Source organism: Lepeophtheirus salmonis, chromosome 13 (assembly GCF_016086655.4).
Source record: "Lepeophtheirus salmonis chromosome 13, UVic_Lsal_1.4, whole genome shotgun sequence".
Taxonomy (NCBI): Eukaryota; Metazoa; Arthropoda; class Copepoda; order Siphonostomatoida; family Caligidae; genus Lepeophtheirus; species Lepeophtheirus salmonis.
The window spans coordinates 10,836,458-10,863,417 of NC_052143.2; the positions used below are offsets into that span (position 1 = coordinate 10,836,458).

Consider the following 26,960-nt stretch of genomic DNA (forward strand, 5'->3'; position numbering starts at 1 on the left):
ATGATGGCCTCCAACCTGGGCCTGAAAACAAAGTATGATCTCCTGACCAATTCCTTGTCCATATTGTCCCAAACATCATTCATGGACAGGAGCTTGCAGGGCCTGAGTATTGAGTGTCTTCTCCACATGTACACATATAGCAAAACCAATCGGGCTCATGTCGGGTGAGTAAGGTGGCCATATTGTCTTTTCCCAAAAATCCGTGTTCTTTTGCAGGTGATCCATCCTATTGGAGAACTACATTGTTGTTGGGGACCTATGAGATCAACTTGGACCTTTTAGTCGGCCGCTGTGAGACTGTACCTGGTCAGACACCAAGTCAAGGTCATTTTGAGGCTGTTTGATGCAACAAATCCAAGACCATAACTGAGGCCGGGTGTTTGTGGTGGAAATGATGTTAGCACCCCAGGAGCATCCACAAATATATTGATCATTTGGACGATTCAACACTGGTTCCATAGCCAAATTCTTCGAATCGGAAAATATGTTTGTACTTAATGACGTCTATGAGAGGGGGATTCTTCTTCATCACCAAAGACTTCCTAATCGCCTTATCAATGGTCCTCCTTTGAAGGATTCTTGGCATGTGATCTCATACATTTCCTTGATGTAGCGAATGATGTTGAGGACTTCTTTATGAGATTTCCTGACCAAAGATTCTACAGCTTCTAGAGTTTTTTTGACAATATACACAGTTTTGGGGTCCACGCCGGTCTGCTTGACAATGTCTTTTGTTGTGACTCCCACATCTTTTACGCGATTCCCTTCCTCCATTGTTGTGACATAACAAAACAAAACAAGGAAGATCAACAGCTTAAACTCTTACCTATTATCTCCCGTCGGAAGTTCTAAAATCAGTAGCGCAACCTTGAGGTATTAGCATTTAAATTGTTTGGGAAATAGTTTTCATACATACCGCAAAATCAGAGTAGAACACACTGTTTGTAATATAAATATGTAAGGATAGATTGATAAATTATTTTGATTGATTTTTTTTATTTATTTAAACAACGTTGATTATATGAACGTATATGTAAATGAATATAATATTTTTTTGAAGATTGTTTATAAACTTTTGATTTTAATGCACATCATATGCACTATAGGTAGTTCTAGAGGACCTGCATATATTATAAAACTTGATAGGTACGTTTGCATAGTATGTTTATTAATGCCGGTATATCGTTTGGTGAGGAAAGTTCGCCCACAAATTTTCTATTGGTGTGTTTCTAGTTCAAGAAAAAATGAGTCATATGATCTTCTCACAGAACCTTTCATTATATACTATTAAGTGTTTAATATATTACTGTTTAGATTTAAATCATATAAAAGATTTTACTGTCTGTAGTAGTTGTTGTTAGTTCCCTTGATTGCTCTTTCTAAACGTACTCGTATATATTTTTTAAATCTTCATAAAATAGTCATTTATCCATGTATTTTAATGTTTATTATTATTTAGAGAAGATAAATTAAATTACACTGTTACCTACAAAAAAAAAGGTTGTAAGAACGTGCACTTAATCCTCCCTTGTTGATAACTTTTTAGTCACATCTCTTTCGTTCCCTGGGATATATTTTTTATGGTCTTTTTTTAAAATATATAATAGGACAAAATATATTGTTTTAATATACTGTAAAAAATTTCTAAAAAGTTGTCCTTTTAAAAAAAAATGTACTGTAAGTTTTCTTTCGTTTTTTTTTTTTGGTTTTTTTATATTTAAATAAAATTCATACAATGGGGTCCAAAATTTATGGGGTACATAGTTATGTTTTCATCTCCTATATATTTTATTTTTAAATCATTAATTATTAAATGAGATGAAAACCTAACTATGTTAGTGTGCATAGTACGGCTTACATTAATTTAAAAAACAAAACAATTGAAAACAATTCTACAAATATTTCTTCAATATCCTACAAAAAAAAACTGTCCTACAGTTTTAGGATGCGATATAAACGATTATTTACGATTATAATATAAGTGTTTATGACCCTTAAAAAAAATAAAACTTCTGTTACACTTTCCAAATGTGTAGGATATATAAATATTGGTAAATTTGTTAAAGTAAAGCGGAATCAATTGCGATAACGAGTGGTATATTAGAATCTAAACACATAGCCTTCTGTCACGGCGTCTCAATACTGGCTGACTGTGACTTTGATGGCCTCGGTGTTTGGATGACGGACACTGCACCCAAAATGTGTAGTCTAGAGGGTTGTCATCAGGGAGTGGGGGAGTCAAAAGTGTTAAAAAAAAGTTCAATGGTACTCAAAAAAGTCTTGCAACGGAGGAAAATGATTTCATTCATTCTTGGTGACAAAAGTGGCCTCTTGAACAACACAAATTTCTTTCCACCTATTTTTTGACATTCTGGACAGTCTGGAGTGAAAATCCGAGATCTCTTGCATGGACAATCATGGACTTGAGGGGATTTGCATGGGCTGTTTTCTTGAACTCCTTGGGGTCCAGTTTGGATTTTTTGAAAATCCCTTCTCTTGGACTTACTGACGGCGTAGAACGGGGATCATGAAGACACCCTACTGCATGAAGCGCGGGAATGGAAATTCGTGGATCACGTTCAAAGGTCATTTTCTCTACTTGTACGTAAGCTAAAAAGTATTCAATTTTTTAATTTTTTTCCGTAACTAATTGCATATGCTTAAATATATCGAAATCTGAATTAATTTCAATCACTCAACCTTCATTAATTATTGAATTAGTAGGTACTCAGATTTTAATGGTCCATCCGGTACACTGTATTAACATGTGCGAAAGAACATTGGCTATCCTGAACGGTCGGATTAATGTTAATGTAAGGCCCTACATGGACGTAGGAGACGCTCTCCAATTCCAATTCTATAAAGGTCTTAAAAGACTTATATTAGTTTTTTGTCTAAAAAGACAGTATCAAAACGCTTAAGTATTTGAACACACACACCCAAAACAAAATAATAATAATAATAATAATAGATATTACTATGTTATATCATGAAATCATAATTTATTTAAGCAGTGTGCTTCATAATAATAGTCAGTGGGTCGCAATACAGTTTGTTAACTGCAGTTACGATGGCACTGGAACCAAAGGAGCCAAGGGCCCATTGGCCCCCCGCTTTTGCAGAATTTTTATAATCATCGAAAAGAAAATTTTATTTTTTTTAAATTTATTTATCACAAAAACATATGTACATATACCAAAATATAATAATTTAAAAAAGAGGGAATTTTAAAATTGTCCTCCTCAATTATAGTCCACCATCTTAATTTGTATTCCTTTGAAAGATATGTACATATAACATTGAAAAACAATTTTCACAAACGATTACTAAAAATACGTATACTCCCCCCACTTGCAAATGAATTCCGATGCCGGTCATTGAAATATTTTACTTCAAAGCTACATGAGCTAGTATAGGCCAACATTTTAAGTAAACACCCTCACCTTTTTGTACATAATATATCCTTGAAATCTAAACCTTGTTATATAACCCCAACCAGATAGTACAACTTAGCTAAGAATTTAATATATTTTGCCTGTGAATAAGTATTATATTTGCAATGTATAATTTTGGTATTTAAATTATTTTTTGACAATCTAGTGACTAGGTTATGCTAATGATCTCAGCAAAATTCTATATTTGCAAGTATAGTATAGTCACCCAAATATTGAAAGTTAAATATCCAAGCTCAAGCTTGTGTTCAGTTAACATGTATTTCGCACTGGGTCAAAATAGTCACTTTATGACTTTTATTTGAGATTCCTCATAAATTACTGGATTTTTAAAACTAAAAAATATTTATTTATAATTAATTATTAGTCTGATCTAGAAACTTATATTTTCATCTCATGAAAAAACTAGTTACATTAATTATTTACCTCAAGATATAGAAATATAAATATCAATGTAATATTCGTGGCATTTACATTTACATACATTTCCACATAATGAGAGTGTAAAAACTTTTTCCCTCTTGATTTATTGCCTATACTAGGTACTTTTTGATAAAGTTTATTTTAAAATAAAAAATATAGGTTATATTGTTTGTATATTACATAATAATAATCCTTAAATCCCAGTTAGTTAGTAAATGAAAAGGACAAGAAATGATGCGAATATGTTGTGTTTTTTACTTTCTCTCTATAAGATGCAACCCCATATTTAAAACAATTATTGTTCAAGTATCATTTAATCAACTAAATGTGTCGATAAAATCAATAGTCTACTATCACATTTTGCATCCCTAATTTTCCTATCATATCCTGAGATTAATTACATTTCATGAGCAAATTTTTCAGGATATTTATTTTATATTTAGTAGTAATAAATTTCAGAATGCGTTTAGTTTTTACGTACATGGTAAAAGCCATATTTTGGGGGAAATATCATCCTATGTGTACCTATATACATCCATAGTAGATATTTCTGTTTTCAAGCTAATATTTCATTTTATTATTTTATCCTTGGACAATCAAAATACTTACCGTACAATGTTTGTCGCGGTACAGGTCATTTTAATCTTAAAAAAATGGGACTTGTCAGTGTCCCTGTTTTATCAAAGATAATGTTGTTCTTTTTTTTCAAAGAGAATGTTATTTATTCTCAAATTAAAATGCCCTGTACCACGACAAAAATCCTCTGAGAAGCTTCAAACCTTGTCAAAGTAACTTTTTTGGTTTTCTCCAATAGAAAAGATTTATGTGCAGAGAAAAAATATAAACAAGAAAACGGGACAGTCTAATCCATAGTACATACAACCTACATTTGACAAATATTGTTGTGTTGGTTATAGGTTTACATTTATTGTTATGGTTATTCATTTATTTCACCTTAATATAAAATACAATTGGATTTCATATATCAAATTGTAGTATTTGTGCTTATTTCAAGAGTGATACAAGCATAGTTATTGGAATTTTTTAGGGAAATTCAAATTAACAGTTCTGTTAATAAATACAAAGCCCATAAAACTCATTATATTTGTTTAATCCCTTCGCCGAAAAAACGATTTTTGAAGATCGGGGTCTAGACATGGCAAAGGTTGTGGTCTTGACCAGAGACAAAAAATACAAAAAAAGACAAGACTCTGACATTCAATTGATAATATTTAGATAGTAGAGTAAATACTAGAGTAAAAAAATAATAATAATAAAATTTTCCCTACACTGATGCATGAGTGAAGGAAAAATCTTATAATTAGATTTAAATTCATATATACTTATTTTATTATGCATTTTAAATCAATTTAAACCAAAGATAGGCGAGAATTCTTCTTTCAGATGGAGATATCAACACCCCCATGACCTATTAAATAATGAACAACAAAGAAGGAAAAGCACACGGAACAAAAAATTTCCTTTTCTAAATGCTAAGCTTAGTTTTTTTTCTTTACATGGATCCCTCCTTTCTATAGGCTATACTAAACAAAACAAAACCAAGACTTCATAATTGAGATAAGGAGAAAAAAAATGATTTCACTAATTTATTTCAGAAAGGGAAGATTTTAATCTAGTTCAGTGGTTCCAAACCTTTAGGCAACTGCAACCCAAGAAAATTCAAGGGAACCCATAGGTTGCGAATAATTGATCCATTTTATTTGGTATTGATTATGAAAACAAGACTAGAACATTCAAGGGTCAAGACCAGAGATAATTGATAAAGTAATAGATCGGACTCTCCCAAAATTCAATGGCGTAGGCCGTATGCCCTACTCGTTGTTTTTCATTATGTTTAGTGAGAAAATGAATTTGCTTTGTAGTAATGGGAGCACAAATTAAAATAAAATTATCATATCCTGAAATTTTAATTACAAAAAAAAATATACTCCAATTTGTATCTAAATATTTTCAATTTAGTGTATTTTTGTTTTGTTATTTGAACAATGCAGCTGTCGTTTCTCAGTTATTTCATGGTTAAGTCGCGTCGTTTTTTATATTTTTTTTGTCTTTGATCAAAACCACAACTTTTACGTGCACTTTAGATGTGAAAAGTTCTCCTCTTTATAGGAGTAATTCATGTTCTACCCCAAAAATCATATAACTGGTAGCTGATATTAACAAGTGTCTTAATTTACTAATACTATATGTCTTCTCCTAGTGTTCTCACAAAAAAATCCCATCTCATACCTTATAAAGTAAGGTAGTTTTGATCACAACTATATCAAATATATACATATATTGGTTCATCTAATTGAAAGTGTCTTTATGTTTATGTCTTCAAATCGTATTGCTTTTTGAAAAAGGTTACTATAGCCATCTAAGCAAAAATTACTCATTTATTTGTTGATACATAGACATAGCTAAATATTTACTTGTAGATTATAATTTATAAAATGTAAAATCATGTCTGATTTAACTATGTCTAGTATATTTCAAAAGTAAAGGATTTTTTTAAAGTCCATATTTGTATGTATGTATGATCAGCCCTTAAATGAAGCCCCCACACTTATGTTTTATTCTTCGTATTATATTTCTACATTCAATTCGTGTTCGAAACATTAACATTGGTGTTATTCTAAATTGATTTGATGCAGTTCGGGCTGTGTTTTTTTGATTGAAATGTTCCGTAATTTTAATGTCATGTACTACTTAAAGAAGATAAAAATAGTAATAATGGTTCAAAAATATTATTTTAGTGATATTTTATTTACTTTAACTGTTCTTTTTATTCCAAATACCTGAAGGCTATTAATGTAATATTTAAAGAAATGATAGGTTAAGTGAGTGCACAAGGCATTTATTTATAGTTTTTTAAAAACCGATTAGGTTATATTATTAATATTATTGAATAAAGAAGCATATTCCTTGTAATTGCGTAATTATTCTTAAGTTTTTTCGTAGGGATTGGGCAGGTTATATCGAGATTGATATTGAGTAATACATAAGCAAAAAAACAGAGAAAATAAAAATAGCAGTCATTTACAACCAGTGCAAAGATGAAGGAGCATTTAATAGATGCTTCAATAGAATTGAAAAATTCGCAACATGTATTCTACGATGGAGAACCAGTGCTAGGATCCTTAAATGTTCGAGTTCATAGATGGAATGAAGAGTCAATTCAGGGTGAGACTTTAATTAATCCCTAATTGTGATATATATTTATACTGAACGAATTATCCATGAAAGGATAGATATGGAGATCATGTGGAGATGTGAGATCAAAACAAAGTTTGATGAATGTATATCTAAGGATACCCAATTGCATGGAAAAGGGATCGTGAATTACTTGCGAAATAAGAAGAATTTACTTACGGAAGGAACTCATAAATATTCTTTTCTCCTCTTTCTACCTCACAACATCCCACACAGTTTAGAGTTGAAGTATGGTTCAATTTCCTATGTTCTCAAAGCTAAAATTAAAATAAACTCATCATCTCCCTCTCTTTTACAAGCGAGAATTCCATTTAAAGTTGTAAAAAACAATATCCTACACTTTGATAAACGAGTAAGGCACTTATTTTTTTTAATAGTAAAAACTTATACACATGTATACATACATTGAATTTAGATTCCACAATTAGTGCCCTTTTCTAAGCAAATATTTGATAGAGGTGAAATCCACGGAAACATTCAACTCGTCTCTACTCAATTTCTTACAAAGGACGATTTTGAATATCAAATTCAAGTTCAAAACAATTCCGGTCGCGGAATTCAGTGGATTACTCTTAAAATTATCCAAGAGTTTGATTACTTTGTACGAACTTCTTCTTCCTCTAGTCGACAAGTGAATGAAAGTAATTCTCCTCCTCATTTAAAAAAGACACAGGAGATTACGATTTGGAGAAGGGATTTCCAAGGAGTCAAACCATTTCGGGAAATTTGTATCAGTAAGAGTCATTCAGGGGTATTTAAGGATCTCCTTCCATCAAACACCATGGACGAGACTCTTCTTATGAATATGTGTTATTATCTCATCCTTAAGTTTAAGAGTTATATGAGGTCGACCCTTTTAGAAAGGAAAATTCCTATTATTATTGGAACCAGCTATACTTATGAGTTATTATAATGAACACTTTACACAAAATATTTTGATCTTCAATTTCAATTCATTAAGCTAGTTTTGAAAGGATACATTCGGATTTGGGGCCATTCTATCAGTTATAATTATTATGTATGACAAAGAGAGATTTCTCTTTGTGTTGGAGAATACTTGATTAAGTCAAACCCCAACAAATCAATTGAAAAATAACCGAATATTTATTTAGGAAAAATGAATTTATATATTATTTAAACAAATTTAAATATACAATTTTATTAAACTACTAATAAAACGGCCTAATAATAATTTCATTTGCATCTATTATAATTAGTTCATATTTTTACAAAATACCAGAAATAAAAATAAGGTAAACCATAAAAATGCTTCGATTTTGTAAATAATTAATTATGTTCTCAATTTATTATTATAGTAGGTTTAAACCCTCAAAGATGGGATAAATTAGCTCAAAATACATATTTATATAGGGACTTTATGATATTGTGACTCATAAAAAAAACAAGACCTTAGTACAAACCATAAACATAAAATATTTTATCTCTATAGTCCAAATATATTGAAGGTTGGGTTACTTTAATTAATGTTCCGTAAAATTAAAGAAATATCTTTACATCATAAAACAAGTCGACAAAAATTTACTTTTCCAAAAACCTCTTAAATTTAATATTCAATTTTTGTGGTACATCACACAATGATTACGAATCTGTAATTAGATTTCTAGTATCAAAACTGATTTTTAAGAATCTTCCATTTGAATTTTCTAGTATTTTTACGTTTTTCTTAGAAATTAAGCCATCTTTTGAGTAAGAAAAGAGAATGCAAATTTAATGTTAATAAACTACCATATTTTAAGGTGTTTTTTTTTAAATACTTCAACTGTTTAAATAAATCAAAGAAGTTGATTTGTATTTATATTCGATGGAGTATAAGTATTTGATTCTAAGAGTTGTAGTTTAGCTGCAATTTTGATATAATAATCAGGAAGTACTATAGTACATACTCTTAAGTACACCCTGTGATAATTTATAAAAATCTATTGTATATTTAGTTATGTTTCGATTTTTTTTTTCTACAATATGAAATACTAATTATCTCGGAGTATTAATAATTCCAGCGCTAAACCTCGAAGTATACCTGTTTCAAAGAAATGCAAAACAAATCGATGTTGTTGTTGAACTAGCCCAGGTCGGGCATAATGACAAGTTGACTATATAGAAGGTGTGTCGATAAGAAACTTGTAACACAGTCTGGTTGACGTTAGTAGACAACTTTTTCATGACATCACAGTGGAGCCAAATTCAGTGTGACTCACAACTTATAAGGGTTAAATTATAGATAAATATACTATAAGTCGAAGGAAAATAAAAAAGTTGTGGACTGCGTGGAAATACATTTAATTCATAGTGATTTGGATGAAGCTTTCGTACCAAGGATTCGGATATATTCATCTGCATTCACTCATCCTATCTGTTTCTAGGAGTTCATATTTTTTGGATATCTAATAATATGTCGTCTGATCCTCTCTTTAACTTCATGTTAAAGGGATCTCGCCTCTTTGTCGCTCGTTTGGCGGATATCATCTTCCTTAATGGAAAAATTCTGCATTGTGCAAATGCGCTTCACATCAGGATCTATGATTGTGACTCCTGACCTTGTAAATCATTACCTCTATACTCAAGAAAATATAAATTAATCCAGATTTTTTACGAGATCATCGTATACTTCTATATATAAGAACTATGGAGTTCCATAAAACGACAAAATAATCGGCGGAAAAATCCAGTGAGAAACAGGGAGAGTTCTCATCCTCCATCCACTGTTTCATGATTGAAGTGCTGGATTCCTTTTCTCCTTAAGTCAACTCTACTTCGTCTTCTACTCTCAGAAAATTATTTCATTGATAAGTGCCCTTGATACATATAACATAGAAATGTATGGTATATACGGATAAGTATATAACCTGAACACTTTAAGCATCACCTCTGATTAGTGATTTATTTATTATTTGTGAGTCTCTTTTGTGATTGGAAAACCAGTGGAAGATTATTCTAGATTTTATACATAATGTAACTCTCTTTTCTCGATGGTTTTGTCTGCAAAGCATATCATTTTCTGCTATTTGATATAAATAGTTATTGGGAACCATTAAGTGATTATGTGTTAAAAAATACAAGGTACTTCTTAACTTCTGTAGATTTTATTGGAAAAATTAAGTGTTGTTGCAATTTCCAAACTTTTTTACGCAAGAATTATCTTCTACCCAGCTAAATTGCTTGTTAGCATAATGGAATATTACTCTCTGGAAAATCTGGAATCTTTATAAAAATAAATAAATTACTAAGTGTGTGCCATACGAGCTAATAATAAGTTGTTTGATTGAAGACAATAGTTAAAATGTATCAAAATTATATTAGAATTGTTTGAGTATTAATTGAACAAATAAAAATAATTAGAACATCAATGATATTCTTCCAAATTTAAATTCCCTATTTAAGAGTTCTCCTTTATTATTAATTTATTTTTTTGTATCTTATTAATTCATTAGGTTTTATTTTGGACGTACAAATGGTATTTAGTTATTGAGATTGTTGTCAGGAGAGCAGAAAAATCAAAATCCTTTAATATTAGTTGTAGAACTTTATTGGTCTATATTACAAACTATACCAAGCAATATGAAAGTGGGGATGCTTTAGAAAATTTGATTTCCCGAGTATAATTCAAATATTTACTAATATATGTATAAATATCTCTATCTAGAGACAATAGTTAAAATCCCAAGGCGCAAGAGGCTTGTTCAAGACATCATATTCGGTTCTATTAGCAAGGTAATCTCATTGAACTCCATATATATAATTTTCAAGATAAATGACAAATTAAGATATTATTGTTAGTTTATGTTTTTCTAATGAGCAATTCATTTTTACTACATAATATCCCCTTAGTATACTATTGATTTTTTTGTTATACTGATGGTTTTTATATTAAAAGTATTCGATATATTAAGAAAATATATAGAAAAATATGAATTAAATGCCGTCATTCAAAGTTACAAGGCAACCAATAGAAGTCTACTGTATTAATAAACTTAGATAGATGTTCTCCTACAAGGGTATAGAATGAAAATAAGATGCAAGTCCCCTTTTATATAGTCCCAGACTAGACTTATATTAATTATAGAATAATATAGGTACACTACCACAATGGTATATATAAAACATCAGCAGCTCCTTTGTATTTTTTTAGCTGTGTTTTCTCCCTTTTTTGCCTCTTATTAATGTTCGTTCAGAACACGTTGCACACGAGTTATCATTTTTTATGTTGTGAACAATTTGTCGCTGTTTTGTAGACTTGTAATAACTCATTTTCACCACTTCTTGGTAGAGAGAAAATAAGAATTTGGACTTTTTAATTTACTATTAACTTTTAAACTATATTCACTATAATTACAATTTTTGGGACACTTATGTGAAACATCCATTCGCTACTATATATGATTGCTAAATATTAATTAATATAACCGGTTTCTTGTCATAGCAAATTCATCGAGATATTACAAGTCTACGAAATGTTTTTTTCCTTTGAAAAGTGTATTTTCGATTTCTTGACTTATGACAACTCGACTTTAGTATTAAATTATAATTATGTATGTCAAAATACAAAAATATATAGGTGCAACATTTACAGAAAGTAAGGTAAATTTTTGGAAAATGTTCTTGCCCCTACGGACTGGATCAAGGGAGTAGCACATATCCATAGGGATTTCAGGTTGTTTTATAATGCTTTTGCAATTTTTTGCGGCTTGTAATACACAACACCTAAATGTAGTTAATGTTGATACCTCGCTGGGGTAGCAGACTCAGTTCAGAGAGACCATTCGTTGCGTGTGAAGACCCTACAAAAATGGATAGTGGATAATTTCTTGTAACATTCACTTTTTTAATTTTTTTCCAGTTGATTCCGTCCCCAAGGACATCCTTGATATCTTTGAAGTTTCCTGCATGGGTCTTCCAATGATAAAATTCAGTAGCTTTCACAATTTACATAACAATTTATAGCTTCGGTTTTCTTCGAGCTGTGCGTGCCACAGAAGCCAGTTCAGAAGGCAGCTGTATGTATGTGTTCTTGAGCGCTCGTGCGATGGTAAAATGCATGCTATCACCTTCCGACTGGCCATGGCGGGCTTTAAAAAAAAAAGTTCGACAGTGTCGATATGTACCGCCTGCTGAACGAAGTAGTATAGTGTCGCAGGCAATATTGTGATGGACATATTGACTGAAAACATAAATTAGCAAGAATTAGTTTTTGTACAGACTTTTAATTATCAATCTGTAAATGGTATTTGATTGTTTTTGACCTTTTGGATCCATCACTTTCTTCTGATGTGTTATTATATTCAATCAGAATATAATCATGTTGCCTTTGATCATCCGCCATGTTCCAGAATGCCTGCTGAAGTTGAACTCGAGTCTCATATGGGATGTTAGACCAGTTGCGTCTGCATATCCCCATGCATTAATCTATTGGGACTTCACGTTTACTGCATTGTTAATTTCATGTGAAATAACTTGTATAGACCTTATTTTCTTTCTTCTTTCTCCTTCTTTTTCTCCCCGTTCTATTCGGTTTTCAGTTTTACTACGTTTTGCAGGAGGTTGTCCAGAATTTTTCAAAATGTATAATACTTTATATAATTTCAAGGTATTTTTTTATTAATCATATGATCAATCAGTTAGTAATTATATCTAAAAAAAAGTTATTATTCAAAAAGTGTTCTTAATTATTTAACACAAAGATTCTATTAATGCAAATTCTATGAAACCTTTAATTATTTCTTAAGATAAAAGAATAAAAGTAGTCATTTAAATAAATTAAATTCATATTTGCATTCAACAGGCATTCCGCTCTACTAGAAATATAATATATGAATTAGGTCATATCTCTGGACTAAGTAAATAACAGGACTGCAGGGCCGGTACATAAAATGCCCAACTCCGACTCAAACACACATTTTTTTAACAATATATTTTATAGCCTATATAATTACTATTGTGGCATTTAAGGCTAGAGACTATAGGTAGTTATTACTAATAACTGATTACTAATAACTTATTAGTTGTACGTAGTAAATAATTGCACCAGATATAAAAAAAAATTAGGAATGAGTTATATAACATAATACTAGGACAAATGTGACGTCATTTCTTTGAACGTACCCTCACTGTCAGCTGGAGTATATTACTCGTTCTTTTGCCAAGGTGACTACATAAAGGGGAGGCAGCAAAGAAATTCTACACTTGTGCTGTTGTTTTTTCATTATCAAGAGAAGAAGGAAAATTTCATGAAGTCACTGTTGAGGTAGATAGCACTCTGTCCTATATAATTGTAAAGTAACAATTTTAAAACCCAGACTTAATTCCTTGTAAGGCAACACAAATTAAGGAGATAATTATAATTAAAATTCATTTATAGTACCAAATGGTAAACATGGCAAAAAAGTATAAAAAGCAAAAATATTTAACTTATATTCATATTCATATCTCTAAAAATAAATCCTTTCCAATACTTATTTCGATTGTTATAAAACGTGACGATATCCTTGCTTGATACTTGATAGAATAATAAAATCAATTTCAGAACTAATTATTTAAAAAGACTAACATTAATTTGCATATTAATAATAATGAACTATCTGTATGTAAGCTTATATTAATATGCTTCATGTATATTATCTCATTTGCCATTTTATTACATAATATAAGAGTGGTGAATAAAAGAATAGCAATAAGTAAAAACTGTAGCATACATATTTTTTTTACATACAACATGAATAATAAATATTAATTAGTAAATTGACCAATCTGTTTAAGTTTTCTCAGAGTAGTACTTGCGTTCTTCAGTTTGAGCTTTTTATTAAGGTGATTTACTCTCATTCTTGTTCTTGTTTTTACAAAGGTTATGATGACTTCTTTATGCCAGTTAGGATATAATTAAATTACATGATTATGCAGCCTTTTAAATAAGTTTGGGGTTTTGTCAATCGTGTCTTTATGGTTACAATGAAAAGCATCGAAATGTTTTTCCAGACCTCGAAATTTTTTTGAAAACACACACATAAGGCCTCTCTTAGAGACCAATTCAATCCAAGGGCTAGACGTTTCTCCATAAAATCTAAAGTCTCATGTATTTTCTTCTAGATTTGGATAAAGGTATTCAAATCTGTTTCCCAAAAATCTTGCAATATAAGCCAGATCCTGATCTGAACAATCATTGGAAACTTGAAATGATTCTTCTGTATCTGTTGTAATTACTTTTTCGGGTTGAAGAAGTCCAGAATATTCTAAAATTTCCTATCATTCAATTGTATCTTCATCATGCTCATTTTCTTATATATGTGACAAAAAAAGTGACTTGTGATTTATTTAGTAACTATTTCACCATCATCCTCATCATTTAACTCTTCTTCAACAGTTCAATTTCTTAAGACAAGTTCATGATTTTTTCCAATTAAAATTACTTTAAGTCTTCGAACGGCTTCCACAGGGGATGGATGAGTATTTTTTCCTGTGATGGCATGAATCCGTGAGAATACATTCTCCAGAAAACCTTGAATTAGACGAGTGGCTAAAATGAATTTCATTCCATGATCCTTGATACTTTGAAATAATGATTTTGTCGAACGAATGGAGCTTAGAATTTCCTTTTGAAATGGAAGCTGAAAATTTTTCAGCATCACTTTCACGGACAAAACTATCCGCTCCATCGTTCAAAGTATACATTTGTACTTTCAAATGTATACCAAACCCACAATAAAGATTTTTTTGCTGTATGATCTACTAGCATTCATAACAGTCAAATCAATAATTAACTATTTGAATTATGCTAGACTGAGATTCTTTCTTGTGCCCATAAATGAATAAAAATGTTTTGGACATTGTGTTAGATAAAAGATCCGCCTCAGTTCCAACTCGTTGTCTTGCATTTCCATTACATTCAAGATGGGATTCCTTAGTCACTTTGAAGGTTATCTTCAACGCACCACAATCAAAGAAAGTTATTTTTGCAATTTTTTGCATTTGCGCTCCCAAAAAAAAGGCCCGTTTGCTCCTTCACACTAGACTCCTTTTTCGAATTTTTAAACATGAGTCTGAGTGCTTTGCGTCTTGGTCAAAGGCTCTTGTGGGACTCAGTAATTCTGCTACAAATTTCCCTTTATTATCGGTCTCTGTTTCCGAGTTCATACTGGTTTCCTGGACCTTACTTGCTTCCAATAGTTCGTGAGTTTCCTTACAAATATCTCTGGAGGATTTAAGTTCATCTGAACTGGGAGAAGCAAAGGAAATATGGAGTGAGGGGGCGGCATCACTTTTTAATTTCTTCCTGGCCTTTAAGTCAAGAAGTTCACCCTGGAGATTCCGCTCAAAATCATTGGATGTAAAATGCCTATCACAAATCTGAATATTAATTGGATCTTTTCTCCTGCAGACTGAGAGCCAAAGATGCCGGAGCATCAAATGCTGGTCATCACATGAATTGGGACAGCATGGCATGGCAAAAACACGCTTTGAACTTCGAAATGATGCCATTTTTGCTTAACATATCCAAATTAGTACACTTTACTTCAATGAAATTTTCTGAACTACCGCAACGGTGATGTCACTACGCCAGCTGAGTCAGCTAACGCCAACCAGACTGCTTTCGAAGATCCTTGTTGCCTCACCTTTATATATAGTCACCTTGTTCTTTTGCGCACCTTATCGCCTCTATATATTTCTTTCTTTTTGTTAAGCATTCATAAGCTGAGTCGGTCTGAATGTAGCGCTATCTAATTATTAATACAATGTGCCAGTTAAAAGCGGGACATTAATGTAATAGTTTAAATGTAGTGAATATTATTATATATAATATTGTATAATTTGTATATTAAATATAATGTGGATAAACACCGTATTATAAGCCTCGCATTGCACTTGAGCTAGCACATGTCTACAAAAGTAAGTATCCCCCAAAGTAAACTGGCATATTGTGATAACTGATTTATCATAAGTCAATAAAATGGTATCTGTTCCAAATCAAGTTATGGCAAATCAACAATTGGTTACAACTTTTTTATCATAGCAAGTTTCAACGTATTTTTTTCACATATAATAGATATCATATAATAATACATACTAATTCAATCATAAGAAAAATAGTCAAAATCGAGTTATCACAAGTCTACAAAACTTGTTATTTGTCGCAAATGAATGTCCTACCATAGAGGAAAAAATATATAAGGGCGACAAGGTGTGCAAAAAGTTGAGCAATACAATCATTATATTGTAACAAGGTTAGGCAACAAGAAAATGGCTAGGCTAGCACAGCATGTTTATTAAATACATCTCTCTTTTTCTATTTTTGGTGACGTCATTGGTACTCTTGGTTATTAATTCTACAAAAATTTAATGAGTGAAAATTGAAATAAAAGCTATCATTATCCTATAAGGGGTTGCTTGATATTTCTTATGCAATATTTTGCTAAATATAATGCCAAATGTAAGTTTTTTAATTTCATAAATTATTAAGGCATCGTAACACTTGTTAATAAATAATATGTCATATTTTTGATTTTTCATATATTTAATTTAATTGGGTTACTAAAACTAAAAAAGTATGTGCAGTGGCTATTCATATCATCGATTCCCCAAAGGCATTGTAAGAAGGAAGGCTTGGATTTTTGGCTTGTCATAGAAAAGACGAGATCAATACTTAAGAAACCTGAATTTGTTTCCATCATTGTGATCCTTAGTAATTAATACATATATTACTTTTATGAACTTTGTAATTAACAATATATGGTCTTATTTCAGAGAGTTATTAAGGTTTATTAAGAGTAATATAGCTCAATAATATATAGTATTATTAAATAATATTATGCATAAAAAATTATGACTAAGGGATTTTCTAAATTGATAATAATTAAACTTTGAATAGTAAATTGCGCAATTTTTTCTAGCCTTCTGGCTTTAGCATTAGCTTCTTGTACTCTTAAATTATAATTGAGTGATTTGATTCAAATGAATGTGCGTACTGTAGAGAAATACAGCATCACTTCTTTTGGGAATATTGTTCCATACTTTAGTGTTAAATATGAGCCAAATCGGCGGATGAAATTGGGGTAAAAAATGACAAAGTCATCATTAAAAAACTTATAATAATTGAAAAAAAAACTTTTTGGGCTATTAAAACACCCTTTGAGAGATACATTAACAAAGAAGAAACCAGTGCTGCTTTATCACGTTATATATTTTTCATTAAATTTTCTTCCACATAACTCAGTGCCTGAAGGATAATTCAACATTGGATATGGATTCACAAATGGTTAACAATTTCATGACAGTTGAGATATAAGAGATCCATATCCTATATCCATCGTGATTCCTCGATTTCTAAACCCATTCTGCTCCATTTCATTTATAATAGAAAACAGTTAATCAATCCTCTATCATGGTCTTATAAAGATCAAAGATGATTGCCTCCTTCCAGTGACTGACTAAACCGTGTATAATTACTATTTGCAATTTCTTGCAAGGACCAACTATTTGCTGTTTTTTTAAATGCATTTAATATATTTTCTTGATATTCATTGGATCAAAGGCTAGGATTCTTAATTGTTCATTATCTTCAGAAATTAGGATCATCTCTTTAAAGGCTCTAATACTGTCATGTTGAAATCCAAACGAGCAGTCAAAGTTTTGAAGCCACATCTCTTTAGTTTATCGACTTGGAAGAGTTGAAGATAATTATTTTTCCTCCGATATTCAAAAGTGATGAAGTTCATTCATCTTAAAAAAAGAGCAGGTATAATTTCTTCCCTTATATAACCCCGATTGAACTTGGTATTCTTATCTGATAATATAAGTTTTGTCATTAACGGCCAAGATTGCTCCCCGAATGTGTGTGTTTTTTATTCAATAGATATCTCATGTTTCTTACTCTTACGCAAATTTGAAATATCATTTTCTGCTTTCAAAAGTCTTTTCTTAAGGTAATTATTTGGATTTCTTTGACTTCCATATTGCTAAATTTTGTGAAAGTTTAAATTAAATTTGTATGAACAGCGTTGTTCTTTGATTTTCTTAAGATTCTCACTGTATTCTTGGGTGTTTAAATGGTCCTCTGGCAATGTAATCAGAGTATAATACAGAATAAAAGGTCCTTTTGACGAACAGTTTTTATCCATTAATTCCAATTCTCTATTGTCTATTATTATACAAGAAAACAAAACTAGAAATTGAATTGGGTGTTATTATTCAATCCAATTTTTACATGGATATCTAGGAAGCCTATGGAAACTATGTCCAGTTGAAGAACACTTTTTCAAATTGGAGCAAAAGTAACCAGTACAATATTTCGTTCTTGATTGGCACTTAATACAATTGATACTATGATATTTTTGCGTTATGAACATTAAAAAAAGATACACAGTTCAAACAATGACTAATCAAATTTTTAAATTATTTTTCTTATCTCTCCCAAGGTTAGACCATCTTGTAATCGGGCTTGCTAAAATTGTCAATTTGATGTATTGTACCGACTGCTGGGGAAAATAGGCAGATTTTGACAAAACACGCAACCACTCATAGTATATGACGTCACTATTGCTAGAATTTTCTATTTAATGAATCGTACCGACTGCTGGGCAAGAAAAACAGATTTTGACAAAACAAGCAACCATTCATTTACTATGACGTCAATATTAAAAGCGTGGTGAAAGTCAAACATCAGTCGTACACGTGTTATGGTACAACCTTGTATTTCTATTAACCTTGATCTCTCCATGTTTGCATTATCTTGCTGTTATTTAATATTTGAGCATTACGTTCTATCTACAAATTTCTCATAACTGCTCAATTGTAAGCAATTGCCAATATTTGAAATAAATAAATAAGTTATTCCAAGATCAGTATTGTTTTTTTATAAAAATAAACTTTTTTACCAACAAAATTCGATAACTTCTTCGCTTGTCTCTCTCCAGGTCAGAATAAAATATGAAATGATCACATTGTACATAAACTTTTTGAATTATTCGTTCAGATTAAATAATTAGGTGTAATAAAACGTGCAAGTTTAAGAAGAAAAAAATTCAAAAAATGTGTTCAATTAATTATTTATTTTCCATTGATGCTTTTTATTAGTGAGATTAATAATTTAAATTCTATTTTGCAAATTTTGATGTCTTCATCTTATAAACACCACTTATTTCTTTAAAAAAAATAAAAATTTCATCATACAACGAAAAAACAAGTTATTATTAAGATTTATATTGTAGTTTTGATAAATAAAAAAAAGATCAAAATAAAAGTGGCATATTTTTGCAAGGACATTTAAAAGAGTTGGGCGTGAAGGTCAACAGAACTTTGTCATTTTCAAAATTCAGAATAAGTGAATACATATTATATCAACAAACATATCATTATATATTATTAAGTTTTTACATTTGTACTGTCTACTATTTATGGTATTTACATACAATAAATGATATTACTTTATTTGAATTTTGCATGTCAATCCTTGAAAAATGGTAAAAAATAAAAATATAATCATAGGTAATTATTAGCAACTGTTGACATCCAAACTATGTAAATTGTACAGTTAATGATTAATGTTTGGAAGAAAAAAATTGTGTTTGATGAATTATAATTTTTTTCTAGGATATGTTACAAAGTTAATGTTTGTATGCATGATCAGGATCGTGCCCATGACATTATTTAGATGTATATTGTACATACATAAATTAACATCAACGAACTTTGCATAATTTAATATCGTTTTTAATTATTTTCTTTGATATTCCATTTTTTTAACTTTTATCTCCAAAAAATAATGAATTACTCGTCAGAAGCAGGGTGATGCCACGGGAAGGGGATTGATACCCCCATAAAGTATTAGAGTCGGAAAAAATGGGATATTATTTTGAAAAAAAAAAAACATCTTAAAATTAAATAAATTTATACAGTCTGGGAAGAGGGACCCGAAAAACGCCTTAGCAAAAAACATAAAGAAAATAATAACAAAATTTTAAATAAAAGATATTATATAAACCAAAATTAAAAAAGTATAGTTTATGTAAAACAAGTATAGCACAAAATTATTTTTGATCCATTGTTTTGGAAATAACAAAAGTAGCGTCATACTTAAAACAATACCGGGTCGTGCGAAATAGATGTACCACTAATCAACATGAGCGAACTTTTGCTCCTCCTGAGTCTCACTTAAGTCAGGATTGCTTAAAAAGATTTATTAAGCACACAATAAATTTGACCAACATTGCTCTCAATGACGGCCTTCAAGTGACTACGGAAGGTGGAGCACAATCTGGTAATGTAGTCCCTTCTCATGAGCTTCCACTTCCTCTCCACGGAGTGACTTCAGGTCGGTGACATTACTGTGGATGGATCTGTAGGCATTGAACTTGACTTGCCACCAGATAGAGTAATCCAAAGGATTCAGATCAGGGCTCTGGGGAGACCAGAAGTTGTTAGGTCAAAACTACATATTATCTTCCATCCAGGCTTGCACAGCATTGGCTGTGTGGGCGAGTGCCCCATCCTGCTGGAAGTCGTAAGGCCCCTTGTCCGACTTATTAGTGATCTTGAGGACCTAGAGGAGTACCTTGTTCTTCAAGATCTCCAAGTAGTCGGCCGCTGTCAGCTTGTACACAGTCTTAAACCAAATCAGCGGCATCTTGTCTCTAGTCGAAGCCCCAAGCATCATCACAGAGCCCAGATGTTGTGTCTTGGACACGCGGTAGAGGTATTCAAAAGTGTCTTCAATGCAAACAACATGATTGTTCTGCTTGTTGAGGATGGGATCGACAGTGGATGTTTTTTCATCCGAGAAGAGGATTATACGGTTGCCATGATGCTTTATGTCGTTTAAGAGGCGTTTGGCACGCTCCACACGGACATCTTGTTGCCGTCAATTCATTAATGGTATTTCCACGTACCTCTTGGACTTTCCCCCGGCGGCCTTGGTCCCCTTGGACACGGGGGAGGGAGCCACTGACTTCTTTTTGGCAAATTTGGCCATGGACATGGTAAGCTTGGCCTCAAACATCTTCTTGGCTTTTTTGGGTTCAGTTTGGCCAGTCTTCCAATGATTGGCTCGATTAAAAGGATTTTCCTCTCTTCCATGAGCTTTCTGACCCTGTAGACAGTGTGCCTCTCGATCCCAAAAATCTTGATAATTCCATGCGCGCTCTGGCCGGCATAAATCAAAGCAGTAATCTGATTTCTTTTTGCTTCCATTTTTTTTTTTTTAAATGATAGATGCAATTGCAATGGCTCATTAGAAATCTTAAAAAGTCAGCTGTCACGTGAAAAATCAGGAAATTTATTAATTACAATTACTATACCACTAAAAGTTAATCTATACTAGTGGTACATCCATTTTGCACGACCCGGTAACTCACAAAAATGAACAACAGATTGTCATGAAATTTTGACAACTGTTTTTTTAAGGTTGGTACTAACTGAAAATGAGGTTAATTTAAAAAAATTGTCATACGTGTGTGAAGCCTGGACTTTTCATCCCAAATCTTAAGCAGAAAAAAACCTCCTTGTACATATATAACTTTTTCTTTTCTGTCCATTTGATGTAAATATAATCAAACTTGCAACCCCTTTTGAAACACTTGAAAATGCAACATATGATTAAAAATGTGAAACACTGATTTTGGTAAATATAAAGAATAACTCGCTAATCCTCTGTTTCCTTCATTCAACAAATTCCCCTATTCAATTCGTATTTAATATACGTTCTCCCTTTTTTTCCGGTAGTACAATAATTCGTTTTTTGGATTTTTTATTTTTTTGGTCCATTTTCTAATCGACAATTCATACCGAAAAAACTTTGAGAAACGGAGAATCGATCTTTTTTTATGAAAAAAAATAAACTATTAATGAAAAAACAAAGTTTCCCTTCGGAGCCCTGAATCTGGTCTGATCAGAATTAAACATAGCCGTAACTCAGAATTCTCAATCATAAATTGTAGATACAAAATCTATTTTTCGAAAGGTCCTTCCCCTCCCCCTTTGCAGCCAATATTACCTCTACAAACGACTTGCACGACGAAATCACAAAATCTTCAGAGTTATTTGCCCAATCCCTCTCAACAGTTTCTTTGAGATCTGCCACATTTTTCTGAGCTTTTGCACCATCCTTCCTCTCAACTTTGCCCTAAAGAGCATAGTCGATAGGCAAAAGGTCAAGTGATGAAGGAGGTCACATTCTCATTTCCCGAATCCAACCAAGTCTTTATCGAACCAATTGTGGACCATTGAACTTCTGTGGGATGGAGCAGAAACTTGTTGCCGAACATAATTGCCTTGTGTTCTGTTAGGTCTTGTCCAGCTATGGTTTAATCATCTTATTCATGACGTTCAGATAGGAATCAACGAGTATTTACTTGTTAATTTTTAGGCCTTTTTCAACCCATTGAGGTTACATACGCCTGCCATCGGAAAAAATGACGACGCGCATCATTACAAGAGTGGGATGTTTTGTTCTATGAATTGAAGGAAGATCGTCACCTAGTAAGCCCAGAATCTGTGCTTTCTTGTATTCCTGGTCTGGTTACAGTTCACAACTTCTTATCGGAGATAATTGCGAACTGTGGACTGATTATGATGCTTGATTCAATTCAAAAGATGTGTCCCTTTCTCCATCATCTTGTTCCCAACCTTTATGCTAAAGAGCTGGGAGGGGTTTATGGGGTACCAATATTTTTGAACACCACAATATATCATCGACATTTCATGTATGAAAGATGGTTTAATAAATTCTAGTGGTGCGGAAGATGTATGAATTTTAGGATATATCAATCATTAAAAGAATATTCAATTAATGTTTATTCCAGTATTCTCATCAAAAACATTTTTGGGTTACAAATTCTACAATTTTCTTATTGCAAATTTAAACTTGCACACAAGTCATATTAAAAATGATGCAAGTCCCTCTATGATGCTGGACCCATTTTAAATTTCAAATATAATTAAAAAAAATTCAATGCATCTAATACATATATTGTATATAATTTATTGATAAATATAGACAATTTTAAAAGGTTTTACATTGGCAAATACATGACTTAAATAAGCTTATAATATGTAGGCTTATGTATTACGAAAACATTGCCGTCATGAAAGAAACAAATTGCACACATGGTGTAGAATTATGAAGAGGAAGTCGTCCTAAGGAAATGTTTAAGTAAAATAAATAAAATAATAATACAATTGAGTTGAGAGGACACAAATATTTCCTTCATATAAATATATATTAAGAATGTGCCCTTACCTAATTTACAAATATGGTATTTATTAATACTATATACATATATATTACCTAATCAATTAATAACATCACCAGAATTGTAATTTGTAAGCATTTTAAATCCTTGTCAGTTAAAGGGATGTTTTTTTTTAATTTATACTTTGATGTTGAAGACTAATTAACGAAATAATAATTAATCTAATTGCAATCGTTATCTATCATCAAATTTCATTAGAAAAAGTAGAGGACAAGCAGTTTTAAATGCATGAATCTCTTCTTTTTATATATATATATTTATTTTTTTTCAAAGGAAATATGAAGAAATAAAATAGTAATACAAAGCTGTGTTTTCTATGGAATTTTAATTTCATAAATGATGTTTCCAGAGATTATAATCAAATAATTATTATAATATGAAATATTTATATGCATATACAATATACATTTAAAAGTCTAAATCTACTTGATCTAGAAGGTCATAAACACCATGTTAAAAGCTCTATCAGATATTCATGTAGCAAATCCATCTATTTATCCATCAAGACTTGTAAGCCTTTTTTCTTTCATAACCTTTGTTTCTTGAAAAATACATATGTATGTTATAATGACTCTTGACCTTCATCCATGAAAAGGACAAATAAAGTATGTATAATATGAAAAATGTGATATTTACATTAAAATGAGGCAATAAACTGCATTCAAAATTTATTTAGCATATGAAAATATAGCAATTGAGTAGAATAAATACAAAAAGTGAGGCTCAAATTATAATAGTGCTCATTAGTTCCTTCGGTTGACAGTGGGTGGATTGTTGGCCTCTCTTTCAGCAGCAACGGCATCATTGAGACTATAAAGTGAAGGAGCTACTGAGCAGTCAAAGTTGAACCACCAGTCACAAATAAAGTAGTTTTGATTAAAAAGAGTTCCATTAGGACAGAGGAAGGAGTATTTGGTGAGGAATCCGACTTCATCTGCTGAAGCACAAATGTGGAAAGCCTGACAATTTGTTTCTGTGTCTGCGTAGTAACCTCCATCAACACGATCATTACCTTGGCAAGTAAAGGAAGTATCAGGAACAAATGAAAAAATAGGGTAGTCTTGTCCTGGCTCTCCAGGAATGGACTCTCGAAGGCTGTCTATATCAAATCTTTGAGCTGAAGTTGTCGAAAAAGTTAAGGCTGAAATAAGGAAATCCAATTAATACATTGCAAGAGGTTGTGTTGATCGTGTATATGTATATATGAATTTAATTAAATATTCTGCTTTATGTAAAGTAATTACCTAGGACAACTGAAACAAGGGATAAAGAAGTCTTGATCATGTTCATTTTTGGATATTTCACACTGAATTAATACTAGGAATGAAAAAATAATACACTTAAATCTGTGTTTGAATCTTGGTTATTCAACTCTTAGAACAATACTGAATTAAAAATGATTGTTGCTACATCTATTTATACATACTTCATGCATTGCAATGGAGACCGCACGCACGTACCCGTGAAAGCTGGTTGATTAATTTGCACCTTGAAAAATGTTTGTAAGAAAACTAAGGAACCATAGCAGGCAGTAGGCGAACCCCACGATGTTACTCCACTATGGAGAATACATACATTGGTAACTTGGTAAATACACAAATCTACATTGTTATTTAAAAATAATGAGTATGTAAAAAAATAATTAGTTTGTAAATTATTTAATTGATGAGTTAAAGAAGGTCTAGTACAAAATATATATAATGTGTATTAATATTTTTATATCTAGGCATATCAAATCGAGGATAAGTTTGTTTATTTTGTCACAAGTACTTTTGTAATGTGTACATAGCTACAAAATAAGTTATTAAATTATAGTTGTTAACATTCGTATGAATTGAGCTACAAATGAATTAGACATGTCCAAAGCCCATTTATAACATACTCATAATTATATGTTAGTCTTTTTAGCGAAGTTAATGAGGACTCAATGTATAAAAATGGGCTGCAAATTGTTTAATTTCTGGATTCTTTGATTTAACAATTTAAAAATCATTATATATTTTATTTTTAACTATTCGATATTAGTTTGAAAAAATTTGAAAATTAAATTCATTTTTTTGTTTTTTTTAAAAATACCAAATCAATCCTTTTTTTTATTAGAAAATTATTGAACCAGCGTGATTTATTACATTGGTCGAATCCGAAAATACTGTTAAATTACTTTTTGCATTTCTATTCCAAAAACTTCCACTCAGAAGTATTTTTAATTTCCAGAACATTTTATTACATAATTTTTGGAATATTTGCAAAAGTGAATCAGTTATCGAGTATTTTTTTTTCGACAACATTATTCTCAATAACTTTTTTTCTTTTTTTGCAAGTACGAAAAGAATATTGTTAGGTTTGTGTTTCTTTCACAATTCCAATAAATGCTATTAACTATTTTTTTTGCAAAATTAGTGCAAAAAAAGGTTTTTGCAATTTTCTTCACACATTTCAATTTGGGAATTTTTGAAGTAAATAAAAAATGTACTTCTTATCCTCACAAATTTTTAGATGCATATATATTGGTGTGTTACTTCTAGTTTACAATGCCTTCTTTTTTTAATATTCGTAATAGTACTACTTAGGTTACGAGAGGCAATAATGAGAGTATTTTTTTTTGGGGGGCGGGGGACGTTGCGATGATGAGACTTTGTAGATTACCTTACTTAACTGGATTCATATATTGAAGAATCCAATAGAAGTAGAATAAAAATTATCAGGATCTTTTGGACAACAACGAAACATTCATATTATAATTATTAGTATGTAGAAGTATTTTCTGAATATTTTTTTAATTTGACCACTTTCAATGTGATTTCCCTCTCCCTCCTTAGTTCGAGCAACACCGGGTAATCCTTATAAGATTGGACAAAAAACAATATTCATGAACTTTTTTGACTTTATTAGAAAAACACTAATGTCTTGGCTTACTTTAGATTTTATATCTGCGCTCGACAACTTTTTGTCAACGAGGGGTTTGTATAAGAATTGGGGCAATATTTTTATATTATGAATATAAACGTCTATATCGCTTAAACCATTCATATCTTAATATCTTATATTTTGGGTTATCTACAATTAGATTTAGAGAAGTTTTGGGATGGAGTTTAAAGGTTTAAATCAAAAGGATTCTATTGTTTGAATCTATTTATAGATTATACCAGTTCATAGTTTTCCTACAAATTACATTTGAATGTAACTCGATATATGTTACAACTGTATTCTGTCTTAATGGCCAATGACAGTTTCAATAGTTCAAAAATACTGACTTTGAGTCATAAAATTTTCATAATTCAACATTATGAAAAGTTTAGTCATTTATTCATAAAATATATTATTTGTTCTTTTTATTTTTAGGTATTATAGCAGATTAAGCTAAGTTTAATATCATAAATCAATCATCAGTATTATAGATCGGATAAATGTACCCTCAAAAAACTCTTTAGGGCCCATCTATGTCTACAAAAGCATGCTTGATGCGAAGTGTAATTACTTAAAATGATATACAATCCTAGGAAATTTACCACACTTGTTACAACTATCCACAAACTTGAACGATAAAATATCTCAAACTTTTCCTCACGCCAAGAAAAGTTGACAAAATTTATTTAACAATACTCTACATTATATCACA

The 26,960-nt window shown here is 31.0% G+C and overlaps 2 protein-coding genes across 3 annotated transcripts; one reads left to right on the forward strand and one right to left on the reverse strand.

Annotated features, from left to right (window-relative positions):
* The first annotated feature begins 6,897 nt into the window (after window positions 1–6,897).
* On the forward strand, window positions 6,898–8,358 carry LOC121128532 (uncharacterized). 2 transcript variants are annotated; one of them, XM_040724116.2, is made up of 3 exons: window positions 6,898–7,061; window positions 7,130–7,443; window positions 7,507–8,358. In XM_040724116.2, the coding sequence occupies exons 1-3, from the start codon at window positions 6,935–6,937 to the stop codon at window positions 8,002–8,004; spliced, it is 939 nt and encodes a 312-aa protein (XP_040580050.1). In that variant the 5' UTR covers window positions 6,898–6,934; the 3' UTR covers window positions 8,005–8,358. The 2 variants fall into 2 exon arrangements, with proteins under 2 accessions (XP_040580050.1, XP_040580051.1); XM_040724117.2 differs by having other exon boundaries at window positions 6,922–7,061; window positions 7,125–7,443.
* A 15,638-nt stretch (window positions 8,359–23,996) lies between these two features.
* Window positions 23,997–24,738, reverse strand: LOC121128484 (U-scoloptoxin(01)-Cw1a). Its single transcript, XM_040724070.1, has 2 exons — window positions 24,586–24,738; window positions 23,997–24,482 (listed from the first exon to the last, which is right to left on the reverse strand). Exons 1-2 carry the CDS (start codon window positions 24,629–24,631, stop codon window positions 24,085–24,087), a joined length of 444 nt encoding a protein of 147 aa, XP_040580004.1. The 5' UTR covers window positions 24,632–24,738; the 3' UTR covers window positions 23,997–24,084.
* Window positions 24,739–26,960: the final 2,222 nt, after the last annotated feature.

Coding starts and splice junctions, on each gene's coding strand:
- LOC121128532 (XM_040724116.2), top strand. CDS start 6,935: ATGAAGGAGCATTTAATAGATGCTTCAATAGAATTGAAAAATTCGCAA. Junction 7,062..7,129: donor GAATGAAGAGTCAATTCAGG/GTGAGACTTTAA, acceptor ATGAAAGGATAG/ATATGGAGATCATGTGGAGA. Junction 7,444..7,506: donor TCCTACACTTTGATAAACGA/GTAAGGCACTTA, acceptor CATTGAATTTAG/ATTCCACAATTAGTGCCCTT.
- LOC121128484 (XM_040724070.1), bottom strand. CDS start 24,631: ATGAACATGATCAAGACTTCTTTATCCCTTGTTTCAGTTGTCCTAG. Junction 24,483..24,585: donor CCTTGTTTCAGTTGTCCTAG/GTAATTACTTTA, acceptor TCCTTATTTCAG/CCTTAACTTTTTCGACAACT.